This window comes from Dermacentor variabilis, chromosome 6 (assembly GCF_050947875.1).
Source record: "Dermacentor variabilis isolate Ectoservices chromosome 6, ASM5094787v1, whole genome shotgun sequence".
Classification (NCBI taxonomy): domain Eukaryota; kingdom Metazoa; phylum Arthropoda; class Arachnida; order Ixodida; family Ixodidae; genus Dermacentor; species Dermacentor variabilis.
In genome coordinates this window covers 14,863,254-14,884,789 of record NC_134573.1, presented here as the reverse complement: position 1 = coordinate 14,884,789, position 21,536 = coordinate 14,863,254, and the positions used below count along the sequence as shown (strand labels likewise).

At 44.2% G+C, this 21,536-nt stretch overlaps 1 protein-coding gene across 3 annotated transcripts in view; it reads left to right on the top strand.

Annotated features, from left to right (window-relative positions):
* The window catches only part of Mitf (transcription factor Mitf), a 352,829-nt gene that overhangs the window by 298,247 nt on the left and 33,046 nt on the right, over positions 1–21,536 (top strand). For all 3 annotated transcript variants that reach the window (XM_075694792.1, XM_075694795.1, XM_075694794.1), the window contains exon 6: positions 19,248–19,413. In XM_075694792.1, coding sequence (XP_075550907.1) covers positions 19,248–19,413 — 166 coding nt within the window. The remainder of the gene's footprint in view (positions 1–19,247; positions 19,414–21,536) is intronic.

The window sequence follows — 21,536 nt, the reverse complement described above, 5'->3', positions numbered from 1 at the left end:
TGGTAGGCTGTTGAACAATGACAGAAATTCATCAGCCTCATCTGAAGCAGTCTCGACACGTGGTAATCTAGATGGTGCATCAGCTACTTCTAGATTTTTGCCTGTGCTATACTTAAGCCAGTAACTGTATGCAGCAAAAAGGGCCGAACACTGCGTTCATGTTGCGGCTAGGGTAGGCGTTGGTCTATCCTACAAGGGACTTGGTAGTTTGACCGGGTCAAGTTTAACAAATAGTAGACATCGAAGTTGTCTTCCGCATCACTGCTACCCTCAACAACGTTCATGTGTTTTGCAGTATGACACATTTGCTGCAAGTGACCGACTTTAGAACACTTAAGCCACTTCAAACTTTTGTACCAACATTTGTCTAAAGCATGATTCTGGCCACATGTCTCACATGGCACCCTTTCTGGCACTTGGCCAGAGTTAGACCTTGGCAAACTTGCACTGTTTGCTGTCTTGCACTTAGTGTGCAAGGCAACGGAAAACTTGTTTCTTTGTCCTGCATTAATGCTGCATTCTTTGCTGCTAATTGCTGGTCGAATGCCATCTTGTGTGCCGATTCAAAGGTCAAGTCATTGGCAGCAAACAGAGTGCACTGGTTTTCCTCATTTTGCAGGCCGGCCACAAGTCTGTCTCCTAGCGCATCCTGCAAGAATTCACCGAAATCTCACTTTCTTGCCAAGTGGTTCAATTCTACAATGAACTCTTCTACACTTTCATTCTCTAATTGCACACGGTGATTAAACTTGCAAATTTCTGCAATCGCAGAGCTACGAGGACTGTAATGATTCTTAAGTAACTCCTTTACATCAGCATGCGTCTTTTCATCCAGTGTTTTCGGAACAACCAAGCTCTTCAGCACTTCGTAAGCTTCCGCACCAAGAACAGTCAAGAACACTGACAGTTTTTCCGTGTCCACAATTTAATTTGCAACCATGAAATGTTCAAAGCGTTCCACGTATGATTTAAAGCTGTGTGTCTTCAAATCAAACTCTGATATCTTCCCTAACGATGACATTTTGGCAACAGCAGGGATATATACTCATCAGCTTGAGTGGCCATTGCAATCGCTTTAGCTGTTGGGTTGGGTGGCGTTACTTTGCCCGCTCAGCATTGCTTTTGGCATTGCTTTTACTCGCATGGCATTGCTCGGCTTGTGTCGACGCTTTCGTGCGTTGCTGTATCCTGCCTTCACGTGCTGCGCTAGTCGACTGTCAGGCACTTGAAGAACGCTGCGTTCATTGCAAAGTTTTCCAAACCCGTGTGCCACGGCGTCCACTTTCTGTGCCTTGTTGTCAGCCTACTGTTTTGGCTGTCGCGAAAAATACACGGAAATCTAAGAATCCCCAGATTTCGAAATATTGGTTCGTATTAGTGAGGCGTTGTTCATATGACATGGAAACTGAATAATGCCCGTTATTCTGAAATTGTCTGTATCCTGAAGTTCATTGTACTGAAATATTCTTACATTGAAACCATAAGTCAGCTAAAGATTTATGAAATGTTCGTTAATGTGGTGTTCATAGTAATGAGATTTCACTGCACTGAGACAATACATGGAACTTCCACGAGCGCAGTTGGTTAAATAGTTTAATTCAAATGGCTGCTTTCAAGCGCACCTCTCAAGTTGTTCACACCACGGCCAAGAGGGACCGCTGAAACGAAGCAGTGTCATTGTTCCATATAAAGTCCGAGCGCGTTAAGTCTCGTCCAGTGTGTTATGTGCTTTGGGTGAGCCGAGAAACAGGATGGCCTGATGACCGCAGTCGCCAACGAGGGAGGTTCCTCTCTTTTTTCTAGTGTGGCCCTGGCATTTTGCGCGCTGTCTTCCTGTGCGTTTAGTACTGTAGGTTGTGTAATCTCAAGTTTTGGAGACTTGGCTCCCTGCTGCCGGTGCTTTTTCATGATAGTTGTCCCACTTCGGGGAACATTATCAGCCACAGGGACAGAGTGGATGCAAAAGTGGGACGGCTTTGCTAAGTTTGTACTGGCAATGTGAAGACTCACTGATTCCAACTAGCACCCGCGAATTTCCTAATTTCATCGCACCACCTAGTCTCCTGCCATCCTGTACTGCACTTACCTTCTCTTGGTACCCATTCTGTAACCCTAATGGTCTAACTGTTATGCAACCTGCGCATTACATGACCTGCCCAGTGCCGTTGTTTTCTCTTAATGTCAATTACAATATTGGCTATACCCATTTGCTCTCTGATCCAAACTGCTCTCTTCCTGTGTCTTAACATTATGTCTAACATTCTTTGTTCCATCGCTCTTTGCGCGGTCCTTAATTTGTTCTCAAGCTTCTTTGTCAGTCTCCAAGTCTCTGCCCCATATGTCTGCACCGGTAAAATGCACTGATTGTACACCTTCCTTTTCTATGATAATGGTAAGCTTCCAGTCAGGAGCTTACAATGTCTGCCATATGTTATCCAACCCATTTTTATTCTATGAATTTCGTTCTCATGACCAGGGTTCCCTGTGATTAGTTGACCTAGGTAAACAAACTGCTTCACAAACTCTAGAGGCTGATTGGCGATCTGGAACTCCTAATCCTTTGCCCAGTTATTCATCGCTATCTTTGTCTCTTGCATATTAATCTTCAACCTCACTCTTACATTCTCTCTGTTAAGGGCCTCAGTTATTTGTTGTAACTCATCCCCAGTTTTGCTGAACACGACAATGCCTGCAAACCAAAGGTTGCGGAGATATTCACTGTTTATCGTCACTCCTAACCCTTCCCAGTTTGATGCTTGAATACTTCTTCCAAGCATGCAGCGAATAGCATTGAAGAGATTGTGTCTCCTTGTCTGACCCCTTTCTTTATAGGTATCTTCCTACTTGTGCAGAATTAAGGTAGCTGTGGAATCTCTGTAGATATTTTCCAAGGTGTTTACATAAGTGTTCTGTACTTCTTGATTATGTAATGCCTCTATGACTGCTGGTATCCCTACTGAATCAATGCCTTTTCGTAATCTATGAAAGTCATATAGAGAGGCTGATTGTACTCTGCAGATTTCTCTATTGCCTGATCAATGAGATGGATGTGATACGTAGTAGAGTATCGCTGAAGCCAGCCTATTCCCTTGGTTGACCAAAGTCCAGTGTTGCCCTTATTCTTTTGGAAATTACCTTGGTTAATATTTTACGTAATACTGAGAGTAAGCTAATGGGCCTATAATTTTTCAATTCTATAACATTTCCGTTTTTGTGGATTAGTATAATGTTGGCATTCTTCCAGTTCTCTGAGACCCTTCAAGTCAATAGACAGTTCGTATTGTCACAACGTGGGATCGACGAGGACACGGAGCAGCAGCAACAAATACACCTTATCAGTCGTCAAAGGAAAACCAAGACCGTCTTCTTCGTCTCCATGCTTAACCTAAAAACCCGCACTACTTCAACCTCATCCCCACTGACACATAATCTTTAAAAAAAGAATAATTGTTCTGATGATAGAGGCTTAGAAAACAGCCAGAAAAATGAGTATAAAGCTGTATAAAGCGAGCATAAAGGTTCATCATTAAAGTTTATTTATTTATTTATTTATTTATTTATTTGTTTATTTATTTATTTATTTATTTATTTATTTATTTATTTATTCATTTAAAATACCTTACAGACCCTAGGGGGCAATGCCCTAGGAGGGCCCTCTAGGGCATTGGCCCTCGGGGGCCCTAGGGGGCATTACAGGCCCTAGGGTGGCTACAAAATCAAGGGGGGAAAAAGAGTAAACAGCCTTCTAAAGTGTAATACAAAAGATACGCCTCAATGCAGGGCTCATCAACATTACTACCAAAAACATGTAAAAGAAACAACTGAAGTAATGAAGGGCCACAAAGGTACAGGAAATAACACGAGTAAAACTCAACATAAGGTACTAATACTAGAAAGTAAAATACACGAAAAATGAACATATCAGGGAGTACAATTCTTGAAGGGATATTTAGGAAAACAGACGCAAGAAAGCTATAATATATACAGGGCATACAAGTGAACACGTGACACAGCATAAAATAGCAATTCATAGGAGCGAGATAGCAATGCATCAATAAAAAAAAATCACAAGAAGTTCGAAGCACATCGCCAAGTGTAAGAAACAAGATAAAGTGATTTGTAAGTGCTATAATGAAAAATGCTCGTGTAGGAGATAACGAAATATTTCTTGATCTGACTCGGAAGCAATGCAATCAGGCAGATTGTTCCATAAGCGAATAGCCGTAGGGAGCGTGGAAAAGTTAAAAGCATGTGTCGTACCATACATGCGCGCAAAACTTAAGTGGTTATTTAATCGGCGAGACGTGTTCGAGGCGATCTGGATATGTAGTGTGGATTGTGTGGCATTATAAACATATTTGAAACAAGGATAACAGAGCGATATTACGGCGAAGAACTAAAGGCTGTATGGAATGATCGAGTTTCATTTGCGTTACGCTGGAGTGATGGCTATAATTACGTGGAATGAAGCGGGCAGCTTGGTTTTGGACTGATTCAAGCATGTCGATTAAGTATGTAGGATGCGGGGACCAAATGGATGATGCATACTCGAGCTGTGGATGAACAAATGCCTGATAGGCCAATTTGCGGATGTTGGAAGGTGAATTACCCAGATTACGACGTAGGTAACCTAATGTCCTTGAAGCTTTTGCGCAAACGGCTGCAATGTGGTCTGTCCAGGAGAGGTTTTCGGTTAGGTGAACACCCAAATATTTATACGATACTGTATGTAACAATTCTTTATTATTGACGTTGTATAAAAAATGTGAGTTGTCACGCTTACGACTAAAAGAAATTACCTGACATTTTGATACATTTAAAGCAATTAACCAGGTGTTACACCAATTATGAATTAGGCTAAGGTCATTGTGAAGAGCCAGGTGGTCATCAGTACTGTTAATTGATCTGTAAAAAAGCAGTCGTCAGCTAAAATACGTAAGCGAGAAGAAACATTAAGTGGCAAATCGTTTATGTAAATTAGGAAGAGTAAAGGGCCCAAAACGCTGCCCTGAGGCACACCAGAAGTAACGTAAGTAGGAGACGAAGTGATATTATTAACTACTGTGAACTGTTGATGATTTAAAAGAAAATTACAAAGCCATGTTAGAGTGAAGGAGTCAATTCGAAGTGCAGTTAATTTTGCAATAAGGCGACAATGAGCTACATGATCAAATGCTTTGAAAAAGTCAAGGAAAATGCAATCAGTCTGCTGGTTATTGTTCATGTTATGGTGCAGGTCAGTCGTGAATTCGAGTAACTGTGTCTCACATGATAATCCTTTCCTGAAACCATGTTGATGGCGAAAAAAGAAATTATTGGTGATTATAAATATGGGAAGCAATTATATGTTCGAGCATCTTGCAGCAAATGCAGGTCAATGAAATTGGATGGTAATTTTCCGGAGAGTTTTTATTCCCAGTTTTAAATATGGGTATAATTTTGGCCATATTCCAGTCATTGGGCAGCTGTCCCGATGACAAAGACTGTTTGAATATATGGTACACAATGTTACTGGATATAGAAATGGTATTTTTTAATATCTTGGAACTAATGTTATCAATACCAGATAAAGTATATAACTTCAAAATATTAATAAGACATGCAATTCCCTCCACTGAGATTTCAATACTTTCCATGAATTGCCAGTCATAGTCAGCAACATCAGGCACATTGGTATGATCCTCGCTGATGAAAATCGATGAAAAAAACGTATTAAACGCAGAGGGGCATTCATTGTCAGGGAGCGGAGTATTTGTATCGCTATGTAAGGCTATCCGGTTTGAGTCACGGTCAGGTGATATAACTCGCCAAAGCTTTTTCGGATTCGAATGTAAGAGAGAAGGTAAATCTGTGGAGAAATATTTATCTTTAGCTGCAGCTAAGGCGGAACAGTACGTTTTAACGCGATAGCGTTAAGGAGCTCGTGTCGCAGAAATGCCGGTATCGTCGGCGTCGGTGTCCGCGGCGTTGGCCGTGAGCGATAAATCCCGGAAGGCACTTCATAAATAAAAAACATCTTGCAAGATGGGCTGGTGGGAATCGAACCAGGGTCTCCGGAGTGTGAGACGGAGATGCTGCCACTCAGCTACGAGTTCGTTCCTTCGAAACGGGACAAAATCGCCTCTAGTGAATGCGGTGTTGCCTGAGAAACGTGCCGTAGAACGTTATACTGCGGTGTATATCGGTAATTATGACCCTGTAACTTACAGAAGTAGCAGTTTCACGAGTAGCGAAGTACGTTTCCGCTAAACTTCTTCTGCGCTCTGCGCACACGCAGAGCCATCTTGCGGCAAACACAGAACACCCCCTCCTCGCAATGTACAGCGCAGCCCTGACACGTGGCGCACCACTCGCCCCATGACCGCGTCCGCCTTCATGGCGCGTCAGGGCCCGGCTGTCTCTGCCGATCGCGACGTTTGGCTGGCGTAGCGCGTTTGAATGGGCGGTGCGAACGGGGTGCGATAACGCTATCGCGTTCCACTCTTAAAGGTGAAGCTTAAGCGTCCTCCAATTTTTCAGCAAAGGCTATACCTTTCCCACGAAGGAGCATTATTGACGCGTTTAGCGGTATTGTACAGACGTTTCTTTTTATTCCTGAGCTTACGTAGGGCGTTAGTAAACCAAGGATTTGTTTTGTCATTTGTTATCGAGATCAACGGGATATATTTGTTAATTAGAGTAGACATTTTATTCTTCATACCCAATTATCTTCCACCGAGCGATTATAAAAAGAAGGAAGTAGCATGCGGTTGAAAAATACTTCAAGTTCATCGTTTATTTTGAGTAGTTTGCTTTGTTATAATCACGTATTATTTTCTTTGAGATCCCTGAAAAGGGTAGTGGAACACTGATTGTTACCTGAAGTAGATCGTGATCACTAAAGCCGTTTATATAAATTACGGATTCAGTCGTTTCGGGAGTGTTGGTGAGTATATGGTCTAGAATGTTAGTATCACGGGCAGGTTTGTTAATGACCTGGAATAGGTTTAGATCTGAAGTTAAGGAAATCCACTGATGTTCGACAAGATGATGATAGGTTATGCCAGTTTATGAGCGGAAAGTTAAAATCACCGAATAAGTAAACAGAATGCGCTGGACAGAGCTGGAGGGCCGTGGTTATGCTATTGCGTAGTTCTGTAACGAAAGTGCTGTAGTCAGGTGGACGGTAACAGGCTCCTACCAGTAGTTTGGTCGTATTTATGATTACTTCAACCCACACAATTTCAAGAGATGAGTTCGAGTCGATAATAAGTGAAGATAATGATTTTTTAACACCGAGCAGAACGCCACCGCCTCTCTTGCTAGTTCGATCTTTGCGGTAAATATTATAAGAATGTTCATCAGAAAGAATTTCGTCGTCTGTTATGTCAGGATTTAGCCAAGTTTCGGTAAGAACAAGAATATTAGATTCGTTATCGTCAAGCAGAGAGCAAACTAATTCGCGCTTGGGCTTGATGCTTCGTATGTTTGCGTAAGATAGTGTCAACAAAGACCCAGTGATAGGTAGCTTTGACTGTGGAAGAGCCCGTGGGCAAGTGCTTATGTCTAGCTATCTTTGGGACATGACAACGGTATCAGTGACTTTGTTGTACGTGTAAGTCTGGTTATTTATAAGCAGCCGATCTACTGACAGTTTAAAAGACACATTTTGAGGTTTCGCGAAGTCAAGCAGCTTCCTTCTAGCTTGTCGCATAGCTGGCGAAAAATCTTCACCGATTGAATATTCTAAGCCTTTCAATTTGTGTGCAGATGACAAGATGCGTTGCTTGTCTTAAAAAAAAAGTTAATTTAGCTATTATAGGTCTGTTCTTTCCTTCTATGTATTTCCCAAGCCTATGTACGCGTTCAAATTGCGAACTGATTGTTTCGATTTGCAGTTTTTCAGAGCAGAGTTTTATGACTTTCTTTTCAGGGGTAGCCCTGTCCTCTTTACGGTCATCTTCTATGCCAAAAAACAGCAAATTACTTTGTCTGAGCCTGTTTTCTGCGTCCTCACATCTTGAAGTTATTCTTCATTATGTCTCCTCCATCTTTGAATAAATCAACTGTTATTCCATCTTCTCCTGCCGCTTTTTCCCGTTTCATGTCTTGCAAGTCCCTTCTAACATCGCTGCTAGTTTATAAGAGTCTCTGTAACCTGTTCATTACTACTTGGAATGGAGGCATTGTGGCTCCTCTGGGTACCGTACAGGCAGTATAGAATTCTTCCACTGCTTTTACTATTCCTTCAAGATTGCTGATGATACCACCCTGCTTATCTTTCAGTGCATACATCTTGGTTTGTCCTATGCCAAGTTTCCTCCTCACTGATTTCATTCTGTGTCCATCTTTTACTGATCCTCACGTTATAATTTCGAATATCCCTTATTTTCTCCTTGTTGATCAGTTTTGACAGTTTTACAAATTCTATCTTATCTCGAGTTGGACACTTTCTTTCTTTGTCGTTTCTTTATTAAGTCCTTCGTTACTTGGGAGAGCTTGCCTGCTGGTTGCCTTGGTGCCTTGCCTCCCACTTCAATTGCTGCCTCTGAAGCCAGCCTAGTTACGGTTTCATTCATTACCTCTCATCTCTCTGTTCTAAGGCTGCATATTTGTTTGCAAGTACCAGCCTGAACTGGTTTGCTTTTACCCTTACTGCATCTAGGTTGGCGTGTTTCTTTTTGACTAATTTTACTCTTTCTTTCTTCATATTGAGGTGAATCCTAGACCTCACTAACCTATGATCACTGCACGGCAGAAAGTATGAAATCGATTTCATTTCTTGTTTCACCATTAGAGCTTTTCCAGGTCCACTTTCTGTTGCTATGCTTCCTGAAGGTGTTCATTATTCGCAGCTTATTCCTTTCCGCGAATTCTACCAGTATCTCTCCTCTAGCGTTGCTACGATCGATGCAGTAGCTTCGAATTCCTTGTTCGCCAGCCTGCTTTTTCCCCACTTTTGCATTGAAGTCGCCCATTACTACAATATACTGAATTTGCACTGATTAACGGTATTACTGTACTTTCCAGAATGGTACTTGTCAATTTTAAGTGTTTGGAAGGGCCTGGGACATGTCCAGCAGTTGGCAGTTCATTGCTCCAAGATGCTCTGAAATGTGTATTTAGGTCTAGCACAACTTGTTGCTGGGCAAGTTGGTACAGCTTAATGACAGCCCGAAGGGTGCACAAGCATGCACATGCAATGTACAGCTAAGAAAAAATAGCAGACTCTTCATTTGCCTCTTTTTCTTCGTTGTAGGTTGCACGCGTTTGCGCCCTTCAAGCTTGTCATTGAGATGTATTTAAGAGCTCCAGAATGGACATTCTGTTGCTCCGCAAGTAGCTTCAAATCTCAGCTCATCAGTGGCAACACTGAACTTGGGCCATATTCTCAGACAATCACTTTGAGCTCCGTACCAGGTGCATCGACGGGCGATCCTGGCATCGTGGCGAGGGAGCATGCTTGGCACTGTGCCAAGGATGCCACTGTGTCTGGTGCTAGTCGCACAAAATGTTACGAACGTTAGGGTATCCTCAAAAATAATTGTCCAAGAATATGACGCACTTTTTTCAGCCACTTGTGGAATAAGTGCCTCATTTTCTGGCTAACCCGATACTTCGGACTTTTAGGCAGTCCCCATCAAGCTTGATTTAGCTGTCAACGACTGCAAATTCTTGAGGCTGAGCCATGCATATTGTCTTTGTTTTGATACAGTTAAACATCGCTATATTAAAGTCAGTAAAATTGGAAATTTTCTTCGTTATATGGAAATTTTGTTGTATATAAATTCGATATTTTATGGAAATGAGTACAGGCACTGATTGATTTTCTTATATGGAATGGGCCACAAGATTTTCAGAACTATCGGGCAATTATGAAATGGAAACTCGAATAAAATACAAATTGATTCCGTTGAACTTGACAGTTTGCTACAAAAGGCATGGTTTCATGCCAAGTTGACAATATTATTACATAGATGGGATGAATTAAGCAAAGCCAGCTATGCTTTTGCGTCCACTTTGCCCCCACTGCTGATAGCGTCGCCTGTAGTGGAACAACACTATCATGAATAGTGCTGGCAGTGGGGAGCAAATGCTCCATCTGTCTCTTGCCTTCACGTGTTTCCAAAGCTCGAGATTGTGCAGCCGCCAGTACTAAATGCATGGTAAGACAGTGCATGTGATTTCACGCCCACTCATTGCACATGCTGCAGGATTACCTCTAAAGAGGGTGTGTGGGCTGCGTATACAGCCAGCCGCACTGACAGCCACGGCCATGGTAAAAAGAGTGTACGCTAAGCTCCCCCCTTTCCCACTGCTCGCATGGGAAGACAGCGCTTATCAAGCCATCGTCGTTCGCTCACCCTCGCACACTTTCACTCCTACCCAAAACAAGTCTGCATGCAATAGTACACTATGGCACTTGGACTTTATGCAGATGAGTGGCACTGCTCCACTGCTTTTGGTCACGTAGCGCAGAAGTTACATTTGCATGCAGCCGATTGTAATTCATCCATTTGGCCGTTTGCATCCACAGAATTTTCCAGATATTGTCTTGGTATTGTTATGGCAGCAGCAAAATTCTGTATAAACGCACTTTGTTATATTGAGGTTCTAACTGAGGACAAGAAGTTATAAAAAATGAAGTACCATATTTACTTGCATAATGATCGCACCCCCGAATTTTGTCGTCAAAACTAGATTTTTTTCTTTCCCGTGTAATGATCGCACCCCGGACTTGCCGCAGTGATATGTCGTGTTCCAAGTCTAGCTAATGATGATCGTGCCTTACCATCTGCCGAATGCTGTCGAATGCCATGCGAATGACTCTTGTAGACATACCAAGCGGTCTGCACGTACCAAACATTCTTAAGCAGATGCCCCATTTCATTCCTTTTATCACTTTCCGCACTTCCATGAAAAAAAAAGCTACAAGCAAACTTGCCTTGACTTTATTATTTGTAGGCTTTATAATGGTTGTGGTCAACAACAACAAAAAAAGTGCCTTTCGGTTCTTCCCGCCTGTGGGCACGCAACAAATTGTGAACAGCGACAGTAGTAGCCACGTTTACACTGGTACGTTAGAATTGTACCCAATTCATTGCCAACACTTGTAACACAGCTAAGATATTTGTCCAGCCTTAGCGGAAATGTGCTGTACACTCTAAGAACAGTTTACACCCTTTGGCTTGCCCCTTCTGCCACACAAGAATAATCGTCATCTGCCTTGATGCGTTTCCTTTCTTTATCGCTGCAAGCCCGGAACTTTCCAGTGACGAACGGCACGCGCATTATCAGAAGGGGCACTCCAAAGGGTGTAAACTGTTCTATGCTGATAACGCGCGTGCCATTCGTTACTGAAAAGTTCTGGGCTCGCAGCGATAAAGAAAGAAAACGCATCAAGGCAGATGACGATTATGTTTGTGTGGCAGAAGGGGCAATCCAAAGGGTGTAAACTGTTCTTAGAGTGTATTAGGATAGTAGTGAAGACAAATGCCGCAGTTCTCGCAGCATACCCACCATGTGTTTCTGTCGCTGGCAACTCAGCGCATCCATCTCTGTTTCTGTCCCCTCAAAGGGGGCATGGCCAGGTTATTGCTGCAAACTTGCCGATATTAACAATATTATTCATTACTGACACGGAAGAAACTGTTTCAATGCGCGTTCGGCTTGCTGCACTGGCCACCATTTTGTTTTGGTGTTCTGCACTGTTACAGTGGCAGCCGCCTGTTTGTTGACCTGTTGTCATCCTGCAGCAAATGTGGGATGAAAAAAAATGTTCTTTTCCTGGGAAATTTAACTCTCGTAATAATCACACCACTGAATTTGCATCAATCTTTTTGACAAAAAGTGTGATCATTATGCCAGTAAATAGGGTACTTTGTTATATCCATAATTTTGTTACATTCGTTATACAGCAAAGGCTCATTGATTTAAATTTCATCGACATGCTAAATGAGTTCAAATTAAACTGAATTTGAACTGATAAATCATTGAAAAACAGCCAGAATTGAGACTTGGTTGCTAGAAAGCACTTGTAGCTCACAATATTTATAGACAAAAATAATCTGTTATCACCTTTTGGTTCTTCGAAAGCGATGGTCATCAGTTTGTCTTCCAAAGTGCGAATGTGATGCCCGAGTATCAGCTTCACCCTTCTCGAAGTTGAAAAATAGGTGCGCGATACCAAGTGCCTCGTCTTCTTCCTTGTCATCTTCATCGACAAGAGGTTCTTCTCCAGTTACCTACTCAATTATGTTGTCATTTGTCAGAGTGCAGCATACCACTGCACGAGAACGCCAGTTTCTTCGTCCCGCTCATGTTTGCTGCAACCAAGACGGTTATGCGCTTGTTGCTCCGCTTCCCATCTGCATAGCTGTCTCCTTTGTATGTCATTGTCTTGCTTGGTAACAGCGTGTAGACCATAGCGGTTTTGTCTACATTGAAGATATCACGCGGTGGATAGGCCTTCAGATACTCCTGCAAAGCATCATTGTGCCACATCTCTCTGCTCAGATCCTTGCTTTCGCCAGGCAAAGTGCAAAACATGATCTCATGCCTTTCCCGGAAACAATGTAGCTAGCCTTCTGAAGCACTGAAAATCTCTATGTTAAGGCTAAGCCCGTAATCTCTTGCCTTCGCCATGACCATTGGGCCACTCGGTGGAATGTCCTGGCTTCTAATCTTTATCCAAGTGACCACTGGGTGTTCCACTTCCGGGTGCTTCGCAGGCTGAAGTCTGTCGCGACAGCTGGCAAAAGCTTTGGTTGCATAGACCTCCTCAATTCCTCTTGTTTTTTACATAAGTTGAGGGCGGCCTCTGTGGAATGCAGTGCTACTTGGCAATTTCGAGTTTGCTGGTCTTGCTGGTGTCCACTTCTTGAAGGATTTCCACCTTCTCCTTGAGCGTTTTGGCGCTGTAGCCTTTGCCGCAAGAAGGCATTGTGTGGTAGGCCTAACGACTGAGCCTGCCGGCACGACACAAAGGGCAGCAAAGTAGCGTGAATGGTGAAACGCACAAGATGCAAAAGAACCGCTGTTATTACTGCCGGGGACACCATGCAACCACACCACACATCCAGGCAATGCGCTGCTCTTGGGCAGTTCCCACCACCTATCGTTATGCCAAAAAAGGTTTTGCAGCTGCAGTCTAAAATATCACTGCGAGGCGGCATGCAGTTCGGTGGCATGAAGTTCAAATTATTGCTAGAGGAGTTGATGCATGTGCGAAGCAACAAGTTGTTTGTTTACTCATAGATGCCTATGATGCGTGGCTGGACTGCAACAGTCAGTTCGAGTTATCCAAGAATTGGAATTAATAAGGTGCAAATTAGCAAGGTTTTACTGCTATCAAAGTTTAATTACGAGCATGTTCTTGTGACTTTAAGAGCGTGTTCATGTAATACGTTTCCTGGGCATTAGGCTTTTTCTCATGGTCCCATGGAAAATGTGTATTTGCATAGATTGCTTATAGTGAAAGTCGCCAGTCACAAATTTCTGCACTATAAGCAGTACTGCGCTATAACCGAAACATCATTCTCCAAAGGCTACGGACGTGCAAGATACATAGGCCAAGCAGTCGCATCTGTCTGCTGTGTGTCCTCACTTTCGCTTGCGAGCCTCCGTTTTCCAAGTGCCATACAACCACTGAGGCATTTTGTTGTCTTTGCACCTAACCACAAATTTGACCGTCAGCTCCCTATGAGGCGGCACTCGTTAGGCCTAGGTGGCAGCGGATTCGGGTGGCACGCTCTTGATATATGTTTGTACTTATAGACAAACTCATAGATCTGGTACGAGATCTGGTGTTAAGCAGGGCTCACAGCAAACTACAGTACAACCTAGTTGATGCATTCCTGTTACGTGCATTTTCCTGGGGTGAACGTTTGCAATCAAGAACACAAAAAATAACCCAATAGAGTTACGCTGATTTTTTGCCGGTAATACGTTTAAAAAAAACAAAATTATTCGGCACCAACATTCAGTACGTGGCCACACTGCGATCATGTGATACGTCTTTTGGCAGCTAGATGTCATATAAACAAGAAAATGCACGAGGCGCGTGTGACCTGGCACAGTATATAGCTGCTTGGCCGCAGCAGCTTTGCCACAATATGCGCCTGCTCGTCTCACGTGAGAACGCCGGCATGCATTCAGTTTCTCATTTCGGTACCAGAAAATCTTCTCCGGAGTCGTTGCACGCTGCGTTCACAGCTGTCACTGCCAATTGATTCTATTGCGATAAGCATCTTCGCCTATCTGTTTAACAGCATGGGGTGCCGTCGGAGTGTAGTGCACGCTTTTAATAGGCGATAACCGAAATGCACTGCTGTTCCTTGCTGTATGCTGTGATCGTATACATTTCCCGGCCGCTAGATCCTATGTTAACAAGAAAAGGTGTGAGGCACGCGTGATCAAGAACTATGGCCACCCGTTTCACGCAAAAATGACGGCACGCACAGTTTCTTATTCCGGTACTAGTAAATTTCCGCCCAGGTTGTCGCACGCCACATTCACAGCTGTCACTGCCAAAACTATTGTTATAAGCATCTCCACCTATCTGTTTTGCAGGACAGGGGGCATAGTGCCATTGGTAGCCTACTGCACGCCTTTAGTAGGCGATAATCCAAATTCACTGCCGTTCCCTTCTGCAGGCGGCGCAATGTGGGCATCTCGTGTCACCTGCCGGCGTGATTCTGTTTCGATTTCTCGTTGCCCTCTTAAAACTCCACACAAAAGTTAAAAAAAAAAAAAAAAAAATGCGTCTCGGGCTGCCGGAGCACAGCACCACCAGGTCGATGCATGCACATCGGCGTCTTGTGCCGCAACGATCTGTGTGACACTTCGCATTACATAGATATCAACAATAATTGAGTCTGTCAAATTGTTTATTTCAGATCGTACCTTTACGTGATTAGTACGTTTTTTCTTACTGTCTTTTTCCAAAAGGTATAAAGAAGGTTCGACTGTACCTGCGAACAGCCGTCGGCTATCGCGAACGCTTAAAGCAAAAGTTTGTTTCTGTGCATAGTGGTAGGCGCAGCGAAAGCTCGAGTGTGGACAATGATCCGAACTTATAAACTTGCAGCACACAGTTTAAGCTGACAGCGTTGCAGAGTCAAGACCGCAGGCGCGACACCTTCATTTTGCGGTGGCATAAAACACACTCATGGCGTTGACCAATTTTTCTGTGGGGTTGTTAAAATTCAATTGCTTTTGTCGTCAAAATTAGTTTTTATGGCATGCCCATTAATTCTGACATCCTTGCAAACTCGTCCATGTGTGAAAAAAATCAGTCAGCGACTGTATCTGGTTTACACACACAAACTAAACGGCCAAAGAGTGACGCATGCATACATGCTCAGTGTAGACTGCACTCCACCGAGAAGCGGTCGGAGCAAAGCGCTTCGTTGCCTACGCAATCCCCACTGAGCCAGCGCACTGCTGCCCCATTGTCGGAAGACTCTGTTTGCTCGCCTGCTCTCCCTCTCCTCCTTCGCATTGCCCTCGGTGTTCTCCCCTCGGCCAGCAGAGCTCATTAAGAAGCATGCGTTCTGCCTTGCTTGTCTGCAGGGTTTTTCAGAAGCTGCATTATAACCAGTATTTCATCTCGTGGGTACACTGTAAGCTGTATACGTTAAGAAATTGAGTTCGTTCTGCAGGAAGTCGAAAAAGACGGCATTGCAACTGGTCCAGCACTTTTAAGCTGTAGAATGACACAAACTAAACCAGTCACTTCTCCTTCTCGGGCTTTTCCTGTTCCTCCTTTGCACCTGACAAATACAGTCATGTTGGTACATGGCATCAACGTGATGAGGGTGTTCCAACATAGGAAGAGGGGATTTCATTGTGCACTCCCGAACCTTTTAAAACGCGCACTGCATTCTTGGCGTAGCATCAGGTTTGTCTGCCTGTCCAGCTGAAAAACCACGTGGGTCACTCTGCACGTGCCACAGGGTGCCTGCCGCTTTTCAGTGAACTCTTTAATGCCAACTTGTGTCTGTGGTTACTGTATTTGCTTGCATAATGGTCACACTTCTTTGTCAAAAAAATTGACGCAAATGCGAAAAGAAAATTTTTTTTTTTTCATTTCCCAGCAAATGCGGGATAACAGGTCAACAAGCAGGCGACCGCCGCTGAACAGCGTCGGACACCAAAACAAAAATGGCGCCCTGCGGAGCAAGTCGAACGCACCGAACGCAATTTATTATGCGCATTTTTGCGTGATTATGCGCATTGGAACAGTTTCTTCCATATCAGTAAGGAATATTATAGTAAATATCAGCAAGCTTGCGACAATAACATAGCCATGTCCACTTTGAGGGGACAGAAACAGAGGTGGGCGTGCATAGCTGCCAGTGACATAAAAACACATGGCGGGCATGCTGCAGAAACTGTGGCATTTGTCTTCACTACTGTCCTAATACGGCACGTTTCCGCTAAGGGTGGGTGGATATCTTAGTTGTGTTACAAGTCGTCGACATATCAATAGGGTACACTTCTAACGTATCAGTGTAAACGGGGCCACTATCGTTGTCGTTCGCGATTTGTTGTGTGCCCACGAGTGCAGACGAGAAGAATCGAAAGACACCTTTTTTGTTGTTGTTCTTAACCAAAACCATTATGAAGCCTACAAATAATAAAGCCAAGGTAAGTTTGATTGTAGTTTTTTTTTTGTTTCGTGGAAGTGCAGAAAGTGATGAAGGGAATGAAATGGAGCATCTGCTTAAGATTGTTTGGTGCGACCAGACCGCTTCGTATGTCTTCAAGAGTTGTTCGCGTGGCATTCAACGAATGGCAAGCGCGATCATAATTAGCTAGACTTGTCACACAACATATTGCTGCGACAAGTTCGGGGTGCGATCATTACATGGGAAAAAAAAATCGAATTTTGACGACAAAATTCAGGGATGCGATCATTACGTGAGTACGATCATTATGCGAGTATATACGGTATGTGCCACTGGGTGTCTAATTGTTATACTAACACCTAAAGCAGTAGCATCCTTACGTACCTATGGTAAGATGGATGCTAATAAAGTGTGTATGGAATAGTAAACACGCATTGCGTGTACAATAAATACATTTGCACCTCTAAAGAATGCTACTCTACCTTCCCAGGGTGCTACATGGATAGTCATTGTAGCTACGTTCCGCTCAAAATTATTAAACTTCATTCATTCCGTGGGTGTCGTAACGATGATTACGGCATGGACAATGGAGGCTTTCTTCTGGGCCGCAATTTTATAGCGATGCCCTTTCCGATGCTATTTCTTTTCGGGCTTTTTGAGCTGTGCCAGTGGTCAGAGCGACCACTTCATTATCAATAGGATCAGCTGGCCGTGATTGGTGTATGATAAAACCCACATGGAATCAAGTAGAAGGCATCACCTGATACCAGTTAAGATTTTCAATTTTGCTCTACATGTGAAATGTCATCCAAGAGTTACCATTCTTATTGCCACACAAGGTTGTGCAGTAACTTTGGCCAAGAGACAGGCTTCTTGCAAGTGCCAACTGACAGCAGGTAAAAACAAGCGCTCATTGTGACGTCCACTTCAACCGTGATAAGTGCACCTTCGCTTCTGCACTCCGTGTACATTTTCATTTTCACATTTTCACAGCGCCAGTAAATCTATTGGCTGCACTCTGCTCATGCATTATCTGTATTCACTGCCCTGTGTGCCTCGTGAGCGTAGCAGCAGCCTCTACTCCTGAATTTCTTGCTTACATTGTGCACATTTTTGGTTCACGCAGAATTAAAGATGTGAACGACAGAAAATCATTGCGCAGCAGACGTGGACACTACGTAGCATTCCCCCGTCACTATGTTAGATTTGAGTTGCTTCACCAGTATGCATCTGGAAGTGTCTGTGGGCAAGAGCTTGGCTGTATTTAGTTGTACTAGGCAGAAATTTAGTAATTTTCAAATTGCTATATTTTGCTAGAGTGCAATATTATGTGGAATGTTTTGAAAATGCTTTGCTTCTTGAGATAATTATGAAAATAACGTTTGTCCACAGTCCTTCACAAACCAGGAGGTGCCCTGGTTATCCACAAACTCTCTACCATTGGCTATGTTGTGTGGGGTTCTCACACCGTGCTCTTGGGATAAAGAAATGACAACACAGTAGTGCAAACAATCACAAGGGCATTTATTGCGACTTTCATAGATCAATGCCTGCTAGCCGAGTTGCTATCCAAAAAACATGCCAATGTACGCGCGACAAATCTAGGAAGTCCGGCTCACCGCGACCGGATAGCGAGCGAATATGTTCGCCCCATGCTGGATCCCAACGCCTGGTCGTTCACGTGTACGGTCACGCGAACGGTGGCGCATTTGAAGGCGGCCACGCGAGACGGTCTCGCAGAAGCATGGATCGGCGCACGCGAGGAACGTCCGCGGCGCTCGCCGGCCCGCAACCCCAAGAGCAAGCCTGTTCTCCCCTGTGCCCCCAAGGAACCCTGCCGTGAGGCGGCGTTAGCAGCGCAACACTCGCGCCATCTCTCGCACTGCGCTTCAGCCACGCGGCGAAGCTGCACAGCAGGAGACAGGAGCTATGCGGGAAAACAAGATATCAGGGGACGCGTGAGAGTCGCACATCCCCGCAGTTGGTATTTCTGGTGCCTGGCATCACTACAATATCGTGGCCCTGGAGTGAACTGTAGCTTTCACTGTAATACATGGAGTTTGTGATAGTATGCAGCAGCGAGGAGGGGAGATTACAGCAAAGGTAAGCATGACACTGTGGCAGCTGCTTGTAATCAAGCGCCTGTAACTTTGCTGTTGTGGCACCATTGAAAAAAAAAATTGTTGCTGCTCATTGTAGTTCATCGTAGACTAGTGCGCAACTGGCATTACGAAGTAAATTTTCCAGCTCTGAATGGCTTAGGGGCCCTTTAAATCCCAGCACCTCTGGAAGGTGGAACATTCCCTATGACATTTCTTTCCGGATGAATATCTTGGCATTCAATGTCCCTTGCTGCATATGCCTCATCTTGTTGCAAATATTTGCCCCAGTACATCTCGGGCCTAACAGAAACAGTCTGTCTCAGGTGGTGAGAAGAGTCCTTGAACATTTGAATGAAACAACTGTTTACACAGCTGCTGTGCATCTTGTATATTCTAGTATGGGAATTTTTCTAGCCTTTCAATATAAGCAGTTGCCATGGAATTGTCTTTCCTGTATTAAGCTGTCACTATAATTGAATTGCATCGAAGTCCTGAAAAGTTTCTTTGTGCTGAACCCCAAATCCTTTTTGCGTAGGCATTATGAGCTGGTGCGAGACATCCGCCAGAACAAGGGAACCATCCTGAAGGCGACCGTTGACTATGTGCGCACCCTCAAGAAGGAGAACGACCGCATCCCGCTCGTGGAGGAGAAGCAGCGCACGCTTGAGCAGCAAAACAGGCAGCTGCTGCTCAGGATACAGGTGGGTGTACTAGAGAGAAAAATTATTCAAGCAGCATCCGTAGAGGGTAAAGACAAGCCATGCTCCTGCACCAGCTCGTCAAAGATTTTGGCGGCGCATTGTGGGGCCTAGTTAAAGGTCGTCGTGTCCTGAAAGAACTGCAGTTGTACTGAGTCGCCTGCCGCGGTAGCTTAGCGGCTATGGTGTTGCGCTGCTAAGCCGCGCTAGCCACTTTACTGTGGTGGGGGGGGGGGGGGGGAAGGCGAAATGCAAAAACACACGTGTCCCGTGCATTGGGGGCATGTTAAAGTTCCCCTGGTGGTCAAAATTAATCCAGAGTCCCCCACTACAGCGTGCCTCATAATCAAATCATGGATTTGGCACGTAAAACCCCACAGTTCAACTTGTACTGAGCCACAGCTGCCCAAATATGGAAAAATACTTTGCAATCCGCAATATTCCTTTGTTCATTACTTCCCTCCACCTTGCGGGTTTCCGCAGAACTATAACATCAATTTGGAAGTCGGTTAAAAAGATACGGTATCATGTCGCGTCGACAATATCTTCACATCAGCGGTACAGATTAAGTGAAGCCAGCCATGCTTTCATGTGCACTCTGTCCCCACAGCTGATAGCGTCTCCCGCACTGGGAGATGCCATCGGGAAATGCGCCGGCAGCGAGGAGCAAATGCTTCGTCTGCCTCTTGCTCCAACGGGTCACCGAAACTCGAGATTACGCAACCTCGAATACTGAATGCGCGGTAAGACCTCTAACATGCCATGCCATCTAGGCACGACCACTCTTTGCACATGCGGCAAATTACCTCTACCTCCCCCCCCCCCCCCCTCCCACTGCTTGATCGCATTCTCGCGAGCGAGCTCCCCTCCCCCTTCTTTCCCTTTGCTTGTGTGGTAAGGCTGCAGTCCTGAAGCCACCATCTTTCTTGTCTCACCCTCGCACACTTTCACTCGCACCTAAAGCATTATGTGCGCAGGCCGCTGTAGTATGCTATAGCACTTGGGCTTTATACTGAACATGATGCTGCTCCACTTTGGCACTTGCTCTCGTCGCGCGGTGAACGATTTAAGAGGTGCGTTTGCAAGCAGCCACTTGTAATTCAGTCATTTGACCATCTGCGTCTGCTGAAGTTTCCATTGTCTCAGCATTCCTTTGCAGCAGAAGCGAAATTTCGTTATATTGAAATTCTATACAAACACACTTTGTTATATTGAGATTCTAAATGCATGGGGTTCTACGGACAAGAAGTTATGAAAAGTTAAGTAGTTCGTTGTATCAAGAACTTTGTTATATTGAAGTTTGTTATATTGAGGTTTAACTGTACTTGAATGTCCTGAGGCAGTCTCGATCATTTCCCAATCAAACCTTGTTCATGACACTGTGGAAACCTTAGTCTTTCTTGAGCTTTACTCAGTGTTTGCCATCCCTTCAGCAGTGTGCTTACACAGCATCGAGAGCCCCTTTTAATTTTCCAGGAAGTGGCAGTTCATAATTAGAAGAAAAATAGAGGTCGCACCTTCCTTCTCCAAAACGGCATTTTAAAGGAACACTGGGGCTCAGCATGTGCCCAATGAAGCACAGGAACAAAATTCCATTGATACGGTTTCCATAGTAGAACTGAAATTAAAACCTAAATCATGGCGTTGTCATCACTTCGGAAGCCAACAAAGCAGCAAGAGCCAATGTCGTCAGTTCTCCATTTGTTGTTTTTACACATCTGTTGCATTTGTCTCCATATATTGCCACTGTATGGTCTTTTTCTTTGTGCCATTTGTGCTGTAGTCCGGTATTTTTTGTAGCTGCATATCACTTGAAGAGGACTTCTGATGAAAAAGAAGCCTTGTTTAATGTCTGGCTCAAAATTGAATAGCATGGTTATTGGCGGTGCCGCTTGGAAATATCTTGTAATGCATGTACTGAACTTCTGACATGTCATTTGCTTAGCAGTGAGAGACCTTTGGGATGCCGCACAGTGATAAGGGCAGATTCCATGGTTAGTAATCTAATCAGTTTTCACATGTTTCATGATGCAGTTATATGCAGGAGGGATATTGCACATTAGAAGGTACCTGCAGGCCTGCAAGTCGCACACATCCTTGTCGGTCTTTTTGAAGCCCTTTGTGAA